Source organism: Hemicordylus capensis, chromosome 1 (assembly GCF_027244095.1).
Source record: "Hemicordylus capensis ecotype Gifberg chromosome 1, rHemCap1.1.pri, whole genome shotgun sequence".
In the NCBI taxonomy this organism is placed as follows: Eukaryota; Metazoa; Chordata; class Lepidosauria; order Squamata; family Cordylidae; genus Hemicordylus; species Hemicordylus capensis.
The window spans coordinates 109,670,524-109,691,856 of NC_069657.1; the positions used below are offsets into that span (position 1 = coordinate 109,670,524).

The window sequence follows — 21,333 nt, forward strand, 5'->3', positions numbered from 1 at the left end:
AAATGGCTCCCTGTCCTCAAAGGGCTCACAATCTAAAATTTGTGATATTTGGGGAATACCAAATACCAGAAGAGGGTATCTGAATCCCCTTGCTTGCACAACATTGTTACAATCCCAGGCATTAAAAGAAGATTTTAAAGAAGTCTAGCTATAAAAATATTTATTGGATGACATCAGTATGCAGGTGCAACAGTACTGACATCCAGAGTAATGCTGTGCTATCACACAAAGGGAGGGAAGGGTGATTTTTTCCTGATCTCCCCTTCTCTCCAAAGCTTACTGTGCCTTCTGATATTCCCATGGAAGAAACTTTGGGAGGAACTACAGGCCCCAGGTATCCTCATGCTTTTCCCCAGCCTCCCCACACTTGTTCCCAATCTCCCCTGTGTGACTCCATGTCCTCCCTGAGGACACTCCCAGCATTCTGCCTACCCACCCAGCCTTCCCCGTTCCAGAGCTGGACCAAGATTTAAAGTACCTCCACCTGCTCACACCGTACTATCTGGGACAATTGACCCACAATCAACTGCCTCCCTGTGGTGTGGGCGTGAGTCACAGTATCAGGAGTTCTGATTTTGTCCTGACTTCACAGAGTCAGCGAGATGTGGCTGAACACTCAGAAGGCTAGAGCACAGCTGGCCAGATTGCAGGGCTGGCTGGTGCTCAGACTTGTTTGAGGGATGGACAATGCTGAAGCTAGATTCCAAGGCTCTTCAAGGGGAAAGAGACTAGAGAGTAGTTCTGCAGTGGGGCTGGGTACTGGATCCAGGGGATTGGAGCTATGGAGCTGGAGAACACAGCTAGCAGAGCTGTTGTATCAGCAGCCATCTGAGATTCTGGAAGGTTTTTAAAAGATACCAGCTAATAGCTAGTCTCTCACTCATTAGACACTGAAGTTGGAGCTGGTCCTAAGATTCCTCCTGAGTAGACCTCTTTCTCCCAAGGAGAACATTTCTAAGAAAACATTGTCATGCTACCAGGTGAGTGCTTTCCCACTGCTCCTGCAGGTTGGCTCAGGCTTGACAGAGACACTGCTCCTGGGGCCTGGGTAGCTCCTCTCTATCAGACTTACCAGGATCCCCCTGGGGGTCAGGAGATGCTTGGAAACCCCAGGAGGTAAATGGCTGGGGATATTCAATGTCATTGCTCTGGGAGGTCTCAACTGGGACTCTATCAGAGTCCTCCTCAGTCTGGGTCTCTGTGGGGCTGTGCTAGGGTCTTCCTGTACTAGAGAACCCTCTTATTGACATGAGGTTCTTCCTGGACCAAGCTGGGGTCTTTCCTGGTCAGAGGCTCTCCAGGGGCCATGTCAAGGTCCCCTATTCCCCTTGCGCCATATTGGGGTCCTCCTTCTCCAAGGATTCCTCAGAGCTTGAGCCAGGGTAGATCCTGACAGATACTCCCAATAGCACAAGCCTAATATATATCCCACCCTTCCTCAAGGAACTCACAGTGGAATACATGATACCGCCCCCATTATCCTCTTTTATCTTAAGAACATCCTTATGACGGGTTAGGTTGAGAGATAGTAACTGGCCCAAACTCACCTACTGTGCTTCATGGACCTGAACCTGGGTCTCCTCAGTTCTAATTTAACAAGCTAACTACTACATGTGTGCGGGGGGTGGGGGGTGGGGCTTGATTTTCAATTAAAATTTTGTTCATTTAATTGCTAGGATTGCAGGTCCTCAGGGTTCAGTCTTCTCTCATATCTCCATGTAGTGTATGAATGCTGTCTGTGTGGTGGGATTGTAGTGACCATAAACAGAATGTGTGTGTGTGTGTGTGTGTGTGTGTGTGTGTGTGAGAGAGAGAGAGAGAGAGAGAGAGAGAGAGAGAGAGAGAGAGAGATTCTCAAGATCTGAAAAGACCTACATTTAATCCAGTTATTAAGTGACTTAAATTTCTAACAAATGAAAAGAGGAAAAGTTACAAGATCTAAAACTTGCTTACTTGTGTTGCTGGGGTAAGGCAAACTGCCACACTTTTGCAATAAAAATCATGTTATATATACAAAATCTCATAATGATTTTTTACTTTTTAAGGAATACATTATACTTACATCATCTTGTTCTAAACATAATTCTTCTATTTTCATCGATAAAATGCTTTTGTCTGTGACTTTCTCTTTTTGGCCATCTACAGCAGAATCCAACTGAAAAGATGAAACAATTGTGAAAAAAGCAGCAATTTCTATCAATTGTAATGGTTCAAATTAGGCAATGTTTTTTCACCAATCTTCTCTCCAAGTGGAAGTGGGGAACAAGATCAAAGCTTCCCACCTGTCCATTGGGCATGCCTGTCGCTGTGTGGCCAAAACACTTGACTACAGAATACCCAAGTAAAGATCAACATAACCCTGAAAAATGCTCCATACAATCTGGGAATCAATTGTATGATTTGGGCCTATGTGCACTGGAATTTTGCATGAATGTGCTACGTGTTTATGTTCACATGTCCAAGTGTGGATTCCATTAGGGCTTGGCAGGAAAATAGATCTAATTACCCCACCATATGTAGATTGAAGATTGTGAGGGCAGCCTCATTCAATCTAGATTTGAGTTACAGTAGCAAAAATATTATGGACTGTATTTAGATAAGAGTACAGGAAAAATCCATCTCTAGCTAAAGCCAATTACAAAACTTTATTGATTTTTATAATTCTAACTAAAAAATTTACTAATTACAGGAGGACCTCATTACACATGGATCCAGCATCCGTGGTCTCACATATCCGCAGTTGGGTGAATGGCACCTGACCTCAGTATATGTGAGGAAAAAACAGGTTAAAAGGGGATAAATCCACATATCTGCGGATTGCGGGTGGCAGGAAATGATCTCCGAGGCTGCCATTTTATGCTCAGAAGCCATGTCATGGCTTGTTTCCCAAGAAAAAAAACACAAACTTGTTTTCTGGGGCGGAGGGGGGGTTGAGGAATTGAGTCTCTTAGGAGGCATTGCTGGACAGTAGGGGGCATTGCTGGACCCACAGAGCATGATAGGGCACTTTATCTGGCTTTATTTCATGTTTTCCCCCATTTTGGGCCATTTTTTTGTCCCTTTGGAACCTAATCCCCAGATTTTCATTGTCCCAGTGCCTTAGTATTTGTGGTTTCAATATCCACAGCACTAACTGAGAACAGAACCTCTGCGAATACCAAGGCTTTCCTGTATGAAGTTTACAGTCCTTACCCCAATATTTACTCCCTTCTCTAACTCCCCACCCTCATAGTTACATGTTTTATTCACTCCCCCTTCCTATTTCTGCTCCTTCTTGTTTGTACCTCTCATTTAACGCAGTGCATAAGATTCTCATTGAAGGTTAGAATGATGAGGAGAAAAGAAAAGAAAATACGTTTATGCTGATGGACAGTCCCACGCTCACAACTAATGCTCTAGCTGAGGGCAGTTCAATTAAATCTCCCCATATGGCTAAGATATTTTTCATCACTCCGCCTCTTGCAATAAATTACCTTTTCTTTGACTACTGGTCGAATAGGTGACCTGTTAGACACCCATTACTCCAACTCTGGAGAGGTTTTGGCCCTCTATTTCTGCAAGATAAATCTTTTAGCTGCTAAGGAAGCTCTCAGGAACAATTCTGATTCAACAGGATACATTTTCTAGGGCACTGAGACTCAGAGCACTGAGACTCCTAGGAGAGCAGATGGGTTGAAGATGTAAGAGGAAGAACCAAAATCATAGAAAGTGCAGTCCAGAACCTCCAAGAAATGCACCCACTCCATGCTGCCATGCTTCTCGCTGGCAGTCTCTCCAAGCACTTGCCCCACCCCTGTCTTCACACTCCTCAAGCTTTTTCCTGGCAACAAGCTTTTGCCTGGGCCCTGGGTATTTAAGAGAACATCTTCTTCATTATGAACCCCACCATCTATTGATATCATCAGGAGAGGTCCATCTGAAGTTGCCACCAGCTTGTCTGGTGGCTACTCGGGGATGGGCCTTCTCTGTTGCTGCCCCGATGCTTTGGAATGTGCTCCCTGATGAAATAAGAGCCTCCCCATCTCTGCCATTAAAAAAAAAAAATCTTTAAAGACACATTTGTTCAACCAGGCTTTTAATTAAATACCACTTTAATAGTTTTAACTTTGTTTTAAAATATTGTTTTAAGATTTTAAATTGTTGTAATGTTTTAACTTTTTGCTGTCATTTATTTTAATTTCTTTGTTGTCATTTATCTGTTTTAACTAATGTTTAAACTTTTCTATTTTTGTTGTTGTTGGATGGGAACTATGTATTTTGATCAGCAACACAGGTACTCTGGCAACACCTTTTCCTGTCCTGCGAAGCAATCCAAGCAGTCCCTCTGCCATTGGCCATTGGTCCAAGCAGGCCATCTGCCATTGGTTATCCATTGGCACATATCCATTTTTGCTTTTGCCCGGTATGGCAACCATACCTTCCTGGGTTCACTGATAATTGGGGCTCTCCTCTCCTATGATTCCTCACAGTGGCCAATCTGCAACACCAGTCTAAAACCAGGAAATTTGAATGAAAGTAAAGATCTATCCCTGGTCCCAGTGTTTCCCTAGCCTGCCCACATAGTATCGTCAGAAACATGGAGTGGCCAGTACTCCTTGAGAGTATGAAAGGGTTGCATGGAGAGGAGGGGGCCATGGTGTACCAGTTCTATTATTTACCAGGTATTTGGCCTTGGGGAGCAGTGCCAACCAAACTTGGAACCTGTCGTAAACCTGTCCCACTAATCTGGAGCTATAAATATCAGCCACCGGAGAGTGAAGCAGACAGGGGCAGAAGTCAAACAACCAAGCCAGGCAGTAACCCATTTCTTCAAACCATAGTCAGTCCAGGTCGTAATATCACCAGTCAGTTGAACGAAGTCCAAATCATAATCCACAAACAGAGTCCAAAATGGTCCAAGGTCAAAACACAGGCACAGCAAACAGGAACACAGCCAAGTATCTCAGTGAAGAACAATGTTGACACCAGCACAGCGGCTGTGGCAAAGCCGGCTAATATAGACTGAAACCATGTGCTGTTAATCATGGATCCCTGACTCAGCAGCCTTGCTTGTTAGTCTAGCCATTCTGAGCATGCAGTTCTTTATCTCCTGCTGTCTGAGCGACACCACTTCACTGCTGAGACCGGCCCTTCTTCTTCCATAGCTGCTGCTACGACAAGATCTAACTCTTCTCCAGCCTCCTCTAGGCTGGTCCTGCTCTCCTCTGCAAGTTCTGGACCTTGAACTTCCACCTCTGCTGCCATCCTGTCCATCTCCTCCTCCTCCTCCTCCTCCTCCTCCTCCTCCTCCTCGGAATCCATCCACGTGCTCATGACAGAACCTCACCTTGCTCCTTTGTAATGCCAGGTCAGTCCAGAACAAACCAGAAACCATTCATGATTTGATTCTGGATGAAAGCACCGAACCAGTATGTATTACAGAGGCCTGTCTGGGGGAGGCTGGGTGCCCAGTGTATTCCCAGTTTCTCCCTCCAGGGTACTCTGTTGAGGAGTGGGTGAGGAACCGTGGGCAGGGAGGTGGTGTGGCTGTGGTCTATAAGAATAACCTTTCCCATGCCAGAATCCGTGTTGAAGTGTCAGACCATATCGTATGTGTGTACTTAAGTTTGGGGACCAGGGATAGACTGGGACTTCTGTTGGTGTACTGATCGCCGCGCTGCTCAACAGAGTCCCTAACTTAGCTTACGGGCTTGGTCTCGGGCTTGGTGTTGGAGTCCCCCAGGCTTGCGGTGCTGGGGCACTTCGATGTTCATTTTGGAACTAATTTGTCTGGGGCAGCTCAGTAGTTCATAGCGGCCATAACAACTACGGGCCTATCTCAAGTGGTCTAAGGACCGATGCACATTACTGGTCACACACTTGATTTGGTGTTTCACTCTGATCAGGGTGGTGTTCCGTGGGTGGGGAATCCTGTGATTTCCCCATTGTCATGGACGGACCACCATCTGCTTAAGGTTGGACTCACAAACACTTCCCACCTTCGCAGGGGCGAGGGACCTATTAGGATGGTCTGCCCAAGAAGGTTATTGGATCCAATAGGATTTCAAGAAGCCTTGGAGGGATTTAGTGTTGGTTCTGGCGGTGATCCTGTTGATGCCCTGGTGGAGAATTGGAACAGCAAACTCACCAGGGCAGTAGTCATGATTGCTCCTAGGTGTCCTCTCCGACCCGCTTCAAAACTGGCCTTTGGTATATGGAAAAACTATGGAGGCTGAAGTAGCAAGGTAGACGACTGGAGCACAAGTGGAGAAAGACTCAGCTCGAATCTGACAGATTGCATCATAGAGCACATTTGAAGCCCTATGCTCAAGCAATACATACGGCAAAGAAGCAATTCTTTTCTGCCCATATTGCATCAGCAAGTTCATGTCCAGCAGAGTTGTTCAAGGTTGTGAGAGGGCTAGTATGTGCCCCTCCTCCCTTGAATTAGAATCTGGAACCATTGATTACCTGCTCAGATGTGTTTAACGAATTCTTTCTGGGGGAAATCTCTCATATTCGGGCCAACTTAGACTTAAACTGCATCTCCACAATTACTTCAGTGTCTGATGTGGATGTGTCCAGCAATTCCTCTTGTGTGATTAGGTTGGATCAGTTCCAGTTTGTGACTCCTGAGGATGTGGACAAGCTGATTGGAATGGTGCGGCCTACCACCTGTTCTCTTGACCCCTGCCCGACATGGCTTATACTATCTGCCAGGGGAGTGGTAGTAGAGGGCCTAGTAAAAATTATAAATACTTCTCTGAGGGAAGGCAGGATGCCTTCTTGTCTTAAGGAGGCAATTATTAGACCACATCTGAAGAAGCCTATCTTGGATCCCTCAGAGCTGAACAACTACAGGCTTGTCTCTTAACCTTTCGTGGCTGGGCAAGGTAATTGAGAGGGTGGTGGCTTCCCAGCTCCAGACAGTCTTGGAGGAAACTGATTATCTTGACCCATTTCAAACTGGCTTTCGGGCAGGCTATGTGGTGGAGACTGCCTTGGTTGGCCTGATGGATGATCTCTAATTGGGAATTGACAGAGGAAGTGTGATTCTGTTGGTCCTTTTGGACCTCTCAGCGGCTTTCGATACTAGCGACCATAGTATCCTTCTGGAGCGTCTGAGGGGGTTGGGAGTTGGAGGCAGTGCTTTGCAGTGGTTCCGCTCCTACCTCTCAGGCAGGTTCCAGATGGTGTCCCTTGGAGACTGCTCTTCTTCAAAATCTGAACTTTTGTACGTTGTGCCTCAGGGCTCCATATTGTATCTGATGTTGTTGTTTAATATCTAGATGAAACTGCTGAGAGAGATCATCAGGAGATTTAGTACAGGGTGCTATCAGTATGCTGATGACACCCAAATCTATTTCTCCATGTCAGCATCATCAGGAGAGGGCATAACATCCCTAAATGCCTGCCTGGAGTCAGTGATGGGCTGGATGAGGGATAAAAAACAGAGACTGTATCTAGATAAGATGGAGGTACTCATTGTGTGGGGTCGAAACTCAAAGGACAATTTTGATCTGCCTCTTCTGGATGGGGTCACACTTCCCTGGAAGGAACAGGTATGCAGTCTAGGGGTGCTTCTGGATCCAAGCCTCTCCCTGGTGTCCCAGGTTGAGCCAATGGCACTCCATGTGGGGCTGCCCTTCTGTGTAGTCTGGAAACTACAGTTGGTCCACAATGTGGCATCCAGGTTGGTGTCTGGGTCATCTCGGAGAGAGCATATTACTCCTGTATTGAAGGAGCTACACTGGCTGCTGATATGTTTCTGGGGAAAATACAAGGTGGTGGTTATAACCTATAAAGTCCTAAACGGCTTGGGCCCCGTGTATTTAAGAGAACGTCTTCTTCCTCATGAACCCCCCCACCCATTGAGCTCATCAGGAGAGGTCGTCCGCAGTTGCCACTGGTTCATCTGGTGGCTACTCAGGGACAGGCATTCTCTGCTGCTGCCCTGAGCCTTTGGAATGTGCTCCCTACTGAAATAAAAGCCTCCCCATCTCTGACAGCTTTTAAAAAGTTTTTAAAGATGTTTCTGTTCACCCAGGCTTTTAATTAATATTGTTTTAATGGTTTTAATGCTGTTTTAAAATATTACTTTTAAATTTTTTAATTGTTGCAATATTTTAAACTTTTTAATTTTTGTTTCAACTAATGTTTTACTTTTTATGTTTTTATTTGGTTGTAAAATGCCCAGAGACATAAGTTTTGGGTAGTATAAAATATGTCAAATAAATAAATAAATAAATGGAAAATAGTGCCTCTCAGCATCCCCCCGTTGCCCGTAATTGTGCTTCTGTGAGACTATTTTGGTCCAGGGCTCTTACGAGAGCAGCTCTTACAACTGCTGTCAGGAGAAGGGCTTAAATGTAATTTAAAGGGATTTAAATGCCCTTTCCCTGCCAAGGGCGGGCTGTCCATTCTGAAAAGGCACAATCACACTCAGCGTGCCCCCTTGAAGATTGTGGACAGTGGCTGCCACCCTCCAGGTGTTCTGATGCCTTGCCCACAGTCTGGCAATGCAAGCACCGCAGAGCTTGCTGGTATGAGGTCTTGGTGGACCAGGTAGAGGGAGCGGTTCCCCTACCTTAAAACTGGATGTTGCTGGCCTACAGTTGGATGAACATCTACAATGTGATGCACAGTTACAAAAATTAACCTCAGGTTCATCTACCTGCAGTTTGCCATTACGTGCAAATGGGGCCATAGTCTCTCCACATAGTCTCTCCACTATGGCCAGGATTGTTGAGGATAAAATGTGACTCCACTTTTTCTTTCTTTCACTGGAGAATCATGTGAATGTCAGAAGACAAAAGAGAACTTTTCCCTCTCTAAAGATTATACACCACCACACACACACTTTCTTTCAAACTTGCTTATGTAGGGGACATATTGTTACATGACTGGGCACTAGTTTACTAGACTTAAAATCCAATGGGGATGTCTTCTAAAAAAAATTATTGTTCAGTTTTCACCAAAAAGAACCTGTTCTTTGTTTTTGCTGCAATTTGGTCATATGCAGCTGAAATCAAGTCTTGAAATTCCTGTTTGGCCACACACCCCAAAACAGGCTGCAGTCATGGTGGTTCTGCTGTGACATCAACACTGCTGTTTTTCTTTGAGGCCTGGTTATTCCGAGTATAGAGAGTGAGGTTCCCTGCAGTATTCTGATCAAAAACAACTGTGATTTTGAACAATCCAGAAGATACAAGTGGTGTGTAATACTACTATGCAAGAGCCCAATGAAAAAAACACCGGGGGGAAATATTAGTGCATGTACCTAAAGAGAAGAAATGACAGAAAGCTTGAGTAGAGAAAGAGAGAAAGTGTAGAGTAGAGCTTAAGTCTCTGAGTAGAGACAGAAAACGGTGAGAAGAGAAAAGATGAACAGTGAGCAATTCCTTAGGGGTGTGCAATTCGGGTTTTCAGGTGATTCGGCTCGGACCCGAACCGAATCACCCCTGTTCTGTTTTGTGCCCGAATCTGGGTCACCCGAATCACCCTTGATTCGGTTCGGATTCGGATTTAATCTGAATCCGAATCAATTCAGGGGGGTAAAAAGGGGCCCAGAGGCAAAATTTTGGGGTGTGGTGGTAGTGCCCAATGGGTAGAGTCTACCACCCCAATTTCAGGGGGATTGGGCGAAGTCCTGATTTTTGGCGAATTTTTGTAGTGACTTTGGGGCAGTTCGGGGGCATAGCATGGGATCTGGGCAAAAGGAGTGGGCTGGGGTGGTAGTGCCTAATGGGTGCAGGCTACCACCCCAATTTCAGGGGGATTGGGCAAAGGGCTGATTTTTGGTAAATTTCTGAAATTTTCATTTCTTTGGGGCAGATTGGGGCAGATTGGGGCAGAAAGTGGGGTGGGGTGGTAGTGCCTAATGGGTGGAGGCTACCACCCCAATTTCAGGGGGTTTGGACAACGGGGTGATTTTTTGAGAATTTTTGAAGTTTTAGTGACTTTGGGGCAGTTTGGGGGCAGAAAGTGGATCTGCCCCAAAAGAGTGGGGTGGGGTGGTAGTGCCTAATGGGTGGAGGCTACCACCCCAATTTCAGGGGGATTGGGCAGAGGGCTGATTTTTTGGGAATATTTGAAGTTTGGGTGTCTTTGGGGCAGATTGGGGGCAGAAAGTGGATCTGCCCCAAAGGAGTGGGCTGGGCTGGTAGATAGTGCCTAATGGGTGGAGGCTACCACCCATCCCCAATTTAAGAGTGATTGGGCAGAGGGGTGAATTTTGGTGAATTTATTTTTATGAGGTTTGTCTTCATAAGGTGAAGTGTGCTAAATTGATTACTTCCTCATATTATTCATAGTAATTGAGGTGTGAAAAAGTGAAAGTGGGTCATGAGAGTTCTTTAATTGAAAAAAATCTCATTTGCTATGATAGAATGAGAATTCACACCTCAGAAAAAACTTCTGAGGTGTGAATTCTCATTGTATCATAGCAAATAAGATTTTTTTTCAATTAGACAACTCTCATGACCCCACTTTCACTTTTTCACACTCTCTATTGCTATGAATAATATGAGGAAGTAATCAATTTAGCACACTTCACCTTATGAAGACAAACCTCATAAAAATAAATTCAACAAAATTCACCCCTCTGCCCAATCACTCTTAAATTGGGGATGGGTGGTAGCCTCCACCCATTAGGCACTATCTACCAGCCCAGCCCACTCCTTTGGGGCAGATCCACTTTCTGCCCCAATCTGCCCCAAAGACACCCAAACTTCAAAAATTCTCAAAAAATCACCCCTTTGTCCAAACCCCCTGAAATTGGGGTGGTAGCCTCCACCCATTAGGCACTACCACCCCACCCCACTATTCTGCCCCAGGCCCCACTTTCTGCCCCAATCTGCCCCAAAGACATGAAAATTTCAGAAATTTACCAAAAATCAGCCCTTTGCCCAATCCCCCTGAAATTGGGGGGGTAGCCTGCACCCATTAGGCACTACCACCCCACCCCACTCCTTTTGCCCAGATCCCATGCTATGCCCCCGAACTGCCCCAAAGTCACTAAAACTTCAAAAATTCGCCAAAAATCAACCATGAACCGAATCACCCGAATTTTTTGGGTCCGAAATTCAGGTGATTTGGCTCGTCCCCGAAAAATATCGGGGGACATCAGGGGTGATTCGGTTCGGCCCCGAATCACCCGAAATTGTTCATTTCGGGCACAGATCGTTCTGTGCCCGAAATTTTTTGCACATCCCTACAATTCCTGTTATTTGTGTGTCAGGAACATTTCAATATTAGTACAAATAAGTAAAAAAAGTTTATTATCTTCCAATATTGTATTTTTATTTATATTCTTATTAGAGTTTCCTAACCCTTTTCTTCTTAAAAAAAAGCTGGGGGAGAAATTGTGTAGAAAAAGGGGGTTTAGTTTCATAGGAGTGGACAAGAAAATTAATATAAGAGCTGGTTTATAGCAGTTTGGTTCTTGGCCCTTACAAGGAACTTAGCAGGCCTTTTTGCTTATGAGGTACAAGGTTGGCGGGTTGTAATTGTCAAATATAAGCACTGAGGCCTAGCAATTCTGAAGTAAAATGAAGGAAGGGGACACTGTCAGATAGAAGCACCCTTAATACTATCTTAACACTACCACCGTTAAGCAGTTGAGGTTTACCTGATTAAAGGGCAACAAGCCCAATCTACTTCAGAGACCCAAGTTAAATCATTCAGGAGTAATAATGGTTGCCTTTTATTTTCAAGAGATTTCACCTTCCCTGAGCAAGTGGAGCAGATTTCATCAGCCCTGATAGAAATTATTCTCAGATGTTTCTAGGGTGAAAGACAAAAAGAGCAGTAGACAGGTACGGTTCCCTCCTCCCACTTTCTTCGCACTGAGGCAGAAACTCAGGTTGTGGTTAAGAAATGGTTAAAGGGTTTGCAAACTGTTTAATTTTAAGTTGTTACAAGTCATAAATCTGTCGTGTTGGAATTCAGGCAAGAGGCCCCTCTCTGATATCTCCAGATAGTGAAGCGTGTAAACTAACTCCTTCAAGGACACATCTGGCTAAGAAAAGGAGTGAGTTAGCTGGAACAAGATAAAGGGAGGGATGGAATGCTCAATTATAAGCTAGAGAAAACACTGCCTAATTGTAATAATAGCAATGATTGTAATAGTTGTAAAATGACGATTAGTGATGCTAACCAATGAGGATTGTATTCACTGAATGTAAATTGCTATGGATATAAAACCTGAAGTCACTGATGTAATCTTCATCTCAGGTTGGGAGCTTATTCCACTGAGATCATTGCTGGCAATAAAATTATGCTTTTTCTCAACTGTTGGTGTCAATTTCGCACTCTGAACCCGGGAGGGAATTCTGCTACAGTACAGCTGATCTCTCTTTTTTTTTTTTTTAAGAGGGAGAAAAGTTAAAAATATTTTTTCCCTATACTGGCACATCATGTAAAAGGGCAATATTTTTTGGAGGGGAGGTTGAGAGGGTTTTGTTGTTGTTGTTGTTGTTTCTAAGTTATAGAATCAGTTCTAAGAGCAACCTTGTGGTCTCCACTCCCCTCATTTACCCTCCAGTGTAATCTCCATTGCCAGCAGAGAAACTTGAGATCACACAGGAATCTACAAATGGCAGATTTCCTGAATTTCCTTAGTCATTTTCAAGAATCAGTGCAAAATGAGTCCACACAAGTCAGTCAGTCTTCCTGCACATATCAGAAGGCTGTAGGGAGATTGAGCAGTGCAGATATCATAATCACCTTAACCAATGGGAGAGAGTTTTTGCTTCGCTGGGAAAATGTGAATCTTTAAAAAGGTTTTTAAAACAAACTTCACGTAGAAAGAAAAAAATTGCAACACTACCTAATGATGAGCTCTAAATGGATTGATGCTACTAAAATTGCTATATGAGATTTAGAAGACATCCCCATTGATCAAACTGGAGGCCAGAGGGCAGATAATGTTAAAATATGAATTCACGTATCTTACAAAATAAAAACAGATGATTATTTTAACAGTGTATGCACTGGGTTTTGTTTTGTTTTAAAAACCTATTAGTACAATGCATTTTCTCATTATTATTATGAAAATATGAATTAAGCGAACAAGTATTTTTAAAATGTGCCTATACATTATTCAGAATTACACTGTTAAAAAATACAACATAATGATGTACACAGATTCAAGTTGAATCAAGAGAGCATATTTTCACATTGGAAAATTATTATGCAGTGTTAATAGCATCTCCTTCAGGTATCTAGACATAATGATAATATGCCTCTTTTCCTCTTTTTTAGGGCACAATTCTCCTGTCACTTATGCCTAGTGCATATCTACGTTTGGCATAATTTAACTGGAAGAGACACATAATAGATCTCTCCTGTTAAGTCTGCATGAAATCTTAGTTTGTTCTTTCTAGGTTCTCATCTCATGTGGCATTAATGTACCTATTAGGTAAAAAACAAGGAATATTGCATTTCACATAGACAACAGGTAGCTTCCAACAGAACAGCAGCTATCGTTGTCTATAAAAGCTGCACTATCTCAGTCACTACAGGTTAGGACTCTGTGGATAACCAAAAATTTCAGCAAGAAATTCTGAATGAGATTTCAGGTAAATTATGCCAGAGTTTTTGGAGCTTTCCTTTCCAAAAGTCAACGTTGTCTTCTTAAATATAGCAATATGACTTGGCTTATCATTCATGGTAATCATACCACATAAGAACTGTAGATTTTAAAAAACAACAGCATTCTCTCTAAGATTCTGTTTATAAAAGGCAGGGGCTGACTTCCTGACTAATGAAGTGTGTATGCTTCATGGGACTGTGAGGGCATGATGGGAACCTTGCACAATTCCCACATTCCCTTTGTACATCTGCTGTACTACAAGAGGTATCAGAATTCCAAACACTCCCTGCACCCCAGAAAAGCTCTGTGCAATCAGAAACGCATCGCTGACCCCCCAGCATTTTGTCTCCGATATTGCAGAGTTCTTCTGCAACAATGGGAAATGCTGTGGCCCTTGTGACACAGTGTGCATGCAGGAAAATGAGGAAGTTTTGTGAAGGCCTTCAGCATGCCCCTGCAGGAGTGGGTCCAGAGGGGGACTGGGGAGGCAAGTAGTTTGCCCCCCACTTGCCCCCCAATTACTGTTTCAGAAATCTAGTATGCGACACACTACTTGTCCACTCATAAATGAACTTTGTCCCTTCTGTGTCCCCCAATTCCCCCCCCCCATGCCGCCACATTGCCCCTGCAAACCCTCCAAGCATGCATACTTCTTCATTAGTCAGGATGTCAGCCAATGTCTGTAAATCCGAGAATGAGCAAACTACTTAAATTTTCACTTAAATCAATGTGCAGGATTGTATCCAATAGGTTCCCATCTGCTATGGAAGTATGTAGCAGGTGCGAGTGGCCCCAATCCAGAATGAGACTGTGATGTCAGGTAATGGATAATTACCCATTGCCTCCACTACAGTCCTAATTTGGATTTGGTCCTTTCATGGGTGCTGCTTGTCTCAGGAGGGAAGCTTTGCCTCCTCCTCCTTTTGCCTCTTGAAGCAAATAGCTACTGTGGGGTGGGAGGAAGACTTTGATCAAGTAGCGAGGGGGGGATTAATTATCCCCCCATTCTGTTGACCCCCATCTGGATTGGGGCCACCCATGCCTGTAATTTTAAGAAAGCAGGAAATCTGTTAAAGGAAAAAATAGTAGATAGCTTTTATAGCTGAATCCTATGTGTGTATGTTACTCAAAAGTAAGATACACTTATTCAATGGAACCGACTCCAAGAAAAGCATAAATAGGATTACAAACTTAATCACACACATTTTTTTCAAAATGAAGTAATTACAGTTACAGGGCATTTATAAATATTGAAGTAAGAGCTTCATCCTTTCCTGACTGCTATTACTATATGTAATATGGGCAACCCCATGCATTGTGAGCAGTATGTTCAGAACTGATGGTCGTGCTGCATGTGCATCTGCCAGTAAAATCTGCATGTGCATCTCCATACTTTTTGTAACAGAGTTAAGCAAAGTATGAATTGAATCTAAGTTTCCACATACACTGCTCTAACCTCCTTAGGGAAAAGACACAATCCAACTGAAATACATTCAAACACATTTATCTGTATATAGCTTATATCCATTTCCTCTGCTTCAATCTCTCCCCTGAAATCAATTGGGCTTCAAAGTGCTTAATTCAAACTTGATTGTGTCCAATATGTAAATTACTCTGAGATATTCATATTGGTAATCAAACAGCACAGAACTCTTCTATAACACAAGTCTCTAAAGTATGTTTTACATGCAGATCAATAAACTTCAGCTTAAATACTGTGATAATCAGCCTCCATATGTACTGACAGGATTCTCCAGTGGTTGGTTGCTATACAAAAGAGTGGGACAAATTACTTATTTATATATACAAAACATGGTGATAAAGGCCAACTGCAGGTATTTTTTGGAAAGTGCATTTTAATAAGGCCCTATTCAGTAGGGGAACAAATGGAGCAAAAGCAGTTTGAACTACCATGTTTAGTGCAAAAGCATTCTGTCTTTCTAAGAACAAAATCAATCATTTGTCCAGACTGTGGGGAGTCAAAGTTAGTTACTGAAAAGAGATCCATATATAAAACAAGTCAATAACTCATTGTGTGTTATTGTTGGGCTGAAGAAGTCTGCTTTCAAAAAGCTGGCCCTGTTTGTCTCCAAATGAATGTCACTGTATTCCGAAAGTGGGAGAGAAGCTTTTTGTTTCTAGCTTTTCCTCACTGCCATTTACTTACGTATGGGGAAAAGAAATGGCTCTTCACTGTTCCTAGAAAATCATGCCATAAGCAGTGCACAGTATGTTTTATTCCTTATTTTGATACATCTGTGCTGTTCAAGATCATGCTAATTTGCCTGGTCTTCAGAAATTAGCTTCAGAAACACTTACTACCTGAAATCACATTAACATTTTTCACAAGATCATTTTATACTAAAAGGTCAAACATTTTTGTATTACAATTTTTTTTAAAGGCAATTGCTGACATCTTCTAAGGAAGCAATATTACAGCGAATGTGCAGCACATGCTTTGCGAGTGGCAATTTTCATACATTTTTCCTTCCCATCTGTACTAGTCTACTGCATCTCTTGGAAATATGTCCTTGAGGGCTGAGTGGCCTTCAGGGACATATTTTCAGGGGTCACAGTGACCAAAGGGGAAATTGATGAAAATCATCCCTCCCCCAAGCACATGCTGAGCATTTGCTGCACTGATGTTTACTTAGTCTGGATTTCACCCCTTGATTTTAAATATGAACACAATTAATTGATAGTGTTCAGTGACAAAAACATTTGCAATCTCTTCAGATTCAGGGCACACTTTTTATATTTATGTGTGTGTGCATGCACACACACACACACACACACACACACGCACGCACGCACGCACCCATGTCTCCCTCTCCTTCTCCCTCCCCACCCTCTCTCTCTCTCACACACACACATGCAGACACAAAGTAGTAGTGTTTATTACAGTCAAAAGACCAAAAACGCAGCAAGAGAACAAGAAACAACAAAATAATTACAGCAGTTTTACATACCATTAAATACAAAACAGCCATTTAAGATATCAATTTCCTCCTACATTTAATCACAGCTGCTAAGAATTTAGCTACAGCAAGAGCTACCTCAGACCTGGAGTCAGATAAAAGAAATTCTGCATATACCTGAATTGATTGACCAGACTGTGATATTAATAATGAGCAAATAAGATTCTGTCTCAAATCAACATAAAATCCACAGGCCAAAAGTACATGCTCCACAGTCTCTATTTCTAAATTATTGCATGGACAGAAACTTTGTGTGAATGGTATACCCTGGAATCTCCCTAATAACACCTGCAAGAGAAAAAGCATTTAAACAGGCCTTTGCAAAAGCAACCTGATGAAAACTACTATTAAGATTAATTAAGTATGAAACCATACGCCAATTATTCTGGTAGTTAATATTCAAATAGGCTAAGGATCAGGATGGACTAAGTTTACCATCCAACTCTTGAAAGGCAATATCCCAAAGTCTTTGTTTAATTAAAGAGAAGGCTGAAGTACGTCTCATCAAAAACAAATGGTCAGGAGACAGACCAATTTGACTAATTTTCCAGGATACAGCTTTAAACCAAGTGCGAATAAAAGAATCCTCAAAAAGATGGCAGAGTAACCCCGAAGTGTTTTGAAACACATAAATGCTAAACCAGAGTTTAATTGCTGCTAAACATGCTTTGGTTTCCAATGGACATTGTCTCGTCTATAATAGGACCGCAGCATTTGATACACAACTGGGAAATGTTAACAGAGCTTGTAAAAAATGGGCCTGAATATTACAAAGCCCATAGAATGCTGCATTTATCCATACAAAGACTCCATATAAAAATTGTGAGGACAACTTAGTATCAAAGGTTTTAACTGTGGCTGGAATGTAGCATCTGCCATTAGAATGAAAAAAACGCAGAAGCGCAAAGAAAATGGCATCTGACTTCTGTACAGCAGAGTGACAATGCATTGACCAGGATAAAGAATGGTGAGACAGCAAACCAAGATATCTAAAATATCTAACCTGCTCAGTTAGATGACCACAAACCAGCCATTGAATCTCCTTTGATTTATCCTGGACAAAACACTGGCACAGCTAAACCGGAGCTTCAGGCAGTGAAACTCACTACAAACTAAAGGTACAAATCAGAGCCTGGGGAGGGAAATCATGGGTCCATTTTCTGTCATTAACTGCAGCTGCCTGCATTCGGATGTTCAGAAATCAAAACTGGAGGCCCCTTCACCACAAATGCAGTCACTGTGGATCTTCCAAAGCAGTTTGTGAAATGGCAAACCAACGTTAAAAATTTTACAAGGCATCGTCAAGCCCTTGAGCATATCTTTAGTAGCTCTTTGGATCCTAGCCAGCATTATATACAGTATATTTTGTGCCCACAGTCTAATTTTCTTCTGTTCAAGCCCTTATTTCTATTCTAGTTAATGTGACCTTGCAAAAACCTTCATGCTAGCTTACTTGTAGAGGAAAGAACCTCACACTTTCTCTTCCAAGCAAGAGCGACATGCAGTGACACAGCAAGCTCTGATGGGGCCTATGCGCAACAATTTTACATGGGTCCCATAATTTCCTCATAGGGATCAGTGGGGAACTCATAAATATTAAAACCTCCTGAAAGGCTGGCCAAAAAGCCCTGAAGTTTCACATGGAATTCCTACTAGGGATGTGCACAAATCAATTTTTCTGATTTAATTCAAGTTCGAATTGAATCACAACTGAGAATCCACACCAAGAATCAAGGAAGATCACCAGCAAATTGTGATATAGTGCAAAGGAAGCAATCAGAGTGGCAGAAAAGCTCTGAAGGTTGGTACTGCTGGGACAAAATGGCGACTCAAATCTCAGAATTAATTCAAGCTCAAATCTAGGGTGATTCTATTCAACTTCGAATCTGGTCAGTGCCCCCATGGATGATTCAATCTGAGATTGTATAACTTGAATTGACCCAATTTGAGTCGAATCAATTTGGACACGCATAGATAGTTCCTACATGATCATAGCATTAAATGTGCGACATTCAAGGAGATTAGTGCACCCATTGATTTTTAATTATTTTTGATGAAAAGATAGGGCTTGTTCTGTGTTGTTACTGAAGGCAGGACTAGAACCACTGGTTTGAAATTAGAAAGAAGCTGTTAGATCAAGACATTAGAAGGACTTTCCAGACTGCAAGAACTGCTGGATACTGGCACAGTTTGTCTTGTGCCGTGATGGGCATTCTCTTTCTAGAGGTTTTCAAACAGAGGCTGGATGGCAATATGTAAGGGATGATGTAGCAATTTCCTGCACTGAGCAGGGGATTGGACTAGAAGATCTCCAAGCTCTCTTCCAATGCTGAAATTCCATGGCTCCATGAGTAAGAGGACAAAACAGTTTGGAGGGCATATGATGTCCTGCAAAAATATTTGATGGAGAGTGCCAGTGATGAAAAGAGGTGTAACAGACAGGGGTGCACCAAGATAATTTGGGTGGCCGGACCACCCAGTTGCGAGGCCCCCCCTGCACACGAACACACACACCCCATGCAAGGCCCCCCAAAATCTCAGTTGTGGGGGCACCCCGCCAAGCACCTCTGTTTGTTTTTGTTTTTTAACTTCTTACTGCGGCCGAGGCGTGTCTGGGGTGTGTGTGGAGCAGTCCTTCTCCCTTCTCCCCCCATCCACAGCTGTGGAGAGACCAAAGTGACGCTGGCCGCATCTGTTAACAAAGTGCGAGGTGCGCCAGCACAGTTGAGATCATCGCAAGCCCATGGCATCCCTCTGGTTCATGTGCGAGCTGCCAGCAGGGGAAGAGGAAAGCAGCGGTGGCGGACAAGCGGGTGAGGAGGGAAACAAATGGTGGCGGCAGGAGAAAATGGTGACAGGAGGGTGGGGGAAATGGAAGTCGGCGGGTGGGCAGGGGAGGAAACAGCAGTGGGGCTGGTGGGGGGCAGGGGAAGAAAACGACGGTGGCAGAGAGGAAAGAAAACAGTGATGACGACAGGGAGGGAAAGAAATCAGCAGCAGTGTGCGGGGAAAACTAGAGGTAGAGAGCATGACTTGTCCCTTTAACTAAGCAGGGTCCACCCTAGTTGTATATGAAAGGGAGACTAGAAGTGTGAGCACTGTAAGATATTCCCCTTAGGGAATGGAGCCGCTCTGAGAAGAGCAGAAGGTCCCAAGTTCCTTCCCCGGCATCTCCAAGATAGGGCTGAAAGAGATTCCTGCCTGCAACCTTGAAGAAGCCGCTGCCAGTCTGTGTAGATAATACTGAGCTAGGAGAGGACCTATGGTCTGACTCAGTATATGGCAGCTTCCTATGTTCCTAGAGGCGCAGATGCTCTGCGCCCAGCCCAGCTAGTTTAAACTATTACATTCAACACTAATATCTGGTCAATGTCTCCAAATGGATAAGGGATATGGCAGTACTTCATTATACTTCATTGATTATAATTTCTGGATGACCAACTGCACAGTTTATCATATGACAATGATACCTTTGCAGCAATTGATCTGGTAGCAGTTCCAAGGCTATAAACAGGAAGCTAAACTTCATATATATTTATAAGAAAGTCTGAAGTACAACTGGAGAAATAGTTGAATATTTAGTTGTTTAAACCAAAACTAATAATCCAAAGTTATTAGTTCTTGTCTTAATTTCATTTTAAAACTGGGATTTCTGATTTTAAATTTTATTTTCTGTCAAGCTAGTAATAGCTAAATTTTAAGAATATATTAATGAATTAAGAAATGGCTTTATACCATTACCACATATAATGATAGAAGTTAAGTCCGTGCAGTATATAAAACTTCCTGAATAATGAATGAATAATGAATAAATAAATGACCAGCTCTCAACACACGTGAAAATAATCAAACATATCTATATAACACATATAAAAAGACAATAACATACCAAGTAGAATTGCAAAATACAATGAAAGAATGAGAAACCAGTATATACAGGTGTCCAAACAAAGTCCAAGATGTCTTCAAAATGAGAAACTGAAGAGTACATACAGTACAGGTAATGAGTCCTCAAATACAAAGGGAGGAGAAGATGTATTCAGTAAGATGTAATAAATGCATGTTCAAATTTTTTCTGTTCACGGGTCTTGCATTTTCTTCCCTCTTCCATTCTGTGGACCCCATTTTTCCCCTTGGTTTTATATTAAACTTCCTGCAGGAGTCATACAAGTTTCTTCCAGGATGAGGTTAGGATGTTTCTGTTTCACCAGGCATTGTTATGAAGTGATTACTGTTCCCTTCAAATTTTATGCTCCGTGCTGCTTTATTTTAAGCTGTTTTGGCTATTATTTATTATTGCTATTGGCTTTGCTTTTTGTATTGCTCAGGGATGTAAACCAAACCAAACTAATTTGTGCTCTCAGCATATTTTGCTCCCTATAGGAGACCAGAAAGTCCTACTGAAGCAAGGAAGATAGGTGGGGAGAAATAGAGAAAAGAGCAAGAATTAGCACCATTCCTCAGGAGAAAAGGTGGGGGGGGGGGAGAATGAGGAATCTGCCTCTTCTTGGTAAAATTTTAAGATAGATGAGACATGCCAGGGCTCAAGGAGCTCCTGAAGTTGCGCCCTCTGTCCTAAAAGTCATTCTCCCTCTCCCTGTGGTCTCTCACTTTACTGAGATAAAAAACACTCTCTGCAGGTGCTCAGAAGCAGGGTCATCCATAGTGGGGTGTGGGGCAAATCAGCATGTGCAGGGCCTCCTTAACATTTCATATCATTACAGAATCATACTGACTGATGACATACAGTGTGAATAGTGTGAGTGAGGTTTTTGGACATGT

At 42.9% G+C, this 21,333-nt stretch overlaps 1 protein-coding gene across 20 annotated transcripts in view; it reads right to left on the minus strand.

The window, feature by feature from the left end:
• Positions 1-21,333, minus strand: part of DCDC1 (doublecortin domain containing 1) — a 474,105-nt gene that overhangs the window by 238,857 nt on the left and 213,915 nt on the right. For all 20 annotated transcript variants that reach the window (XR_008312997.1, XR_008312998.1, XM_053283046.1 and 17 more), the window contains one exon: positions 2,063-2,155. Coding sequence is in view for 18 of the 20 variants with exons in the window: in XM_053283046.1 (XP_053139021.1) it covers positions 2,063-2,155 (93 nt within the window). In the remaining 2 variants the exon portion in view is untranslated. The remainder of the gene's footprint in view (positions 1-2,062; positions 2,156-21,333) is intronic.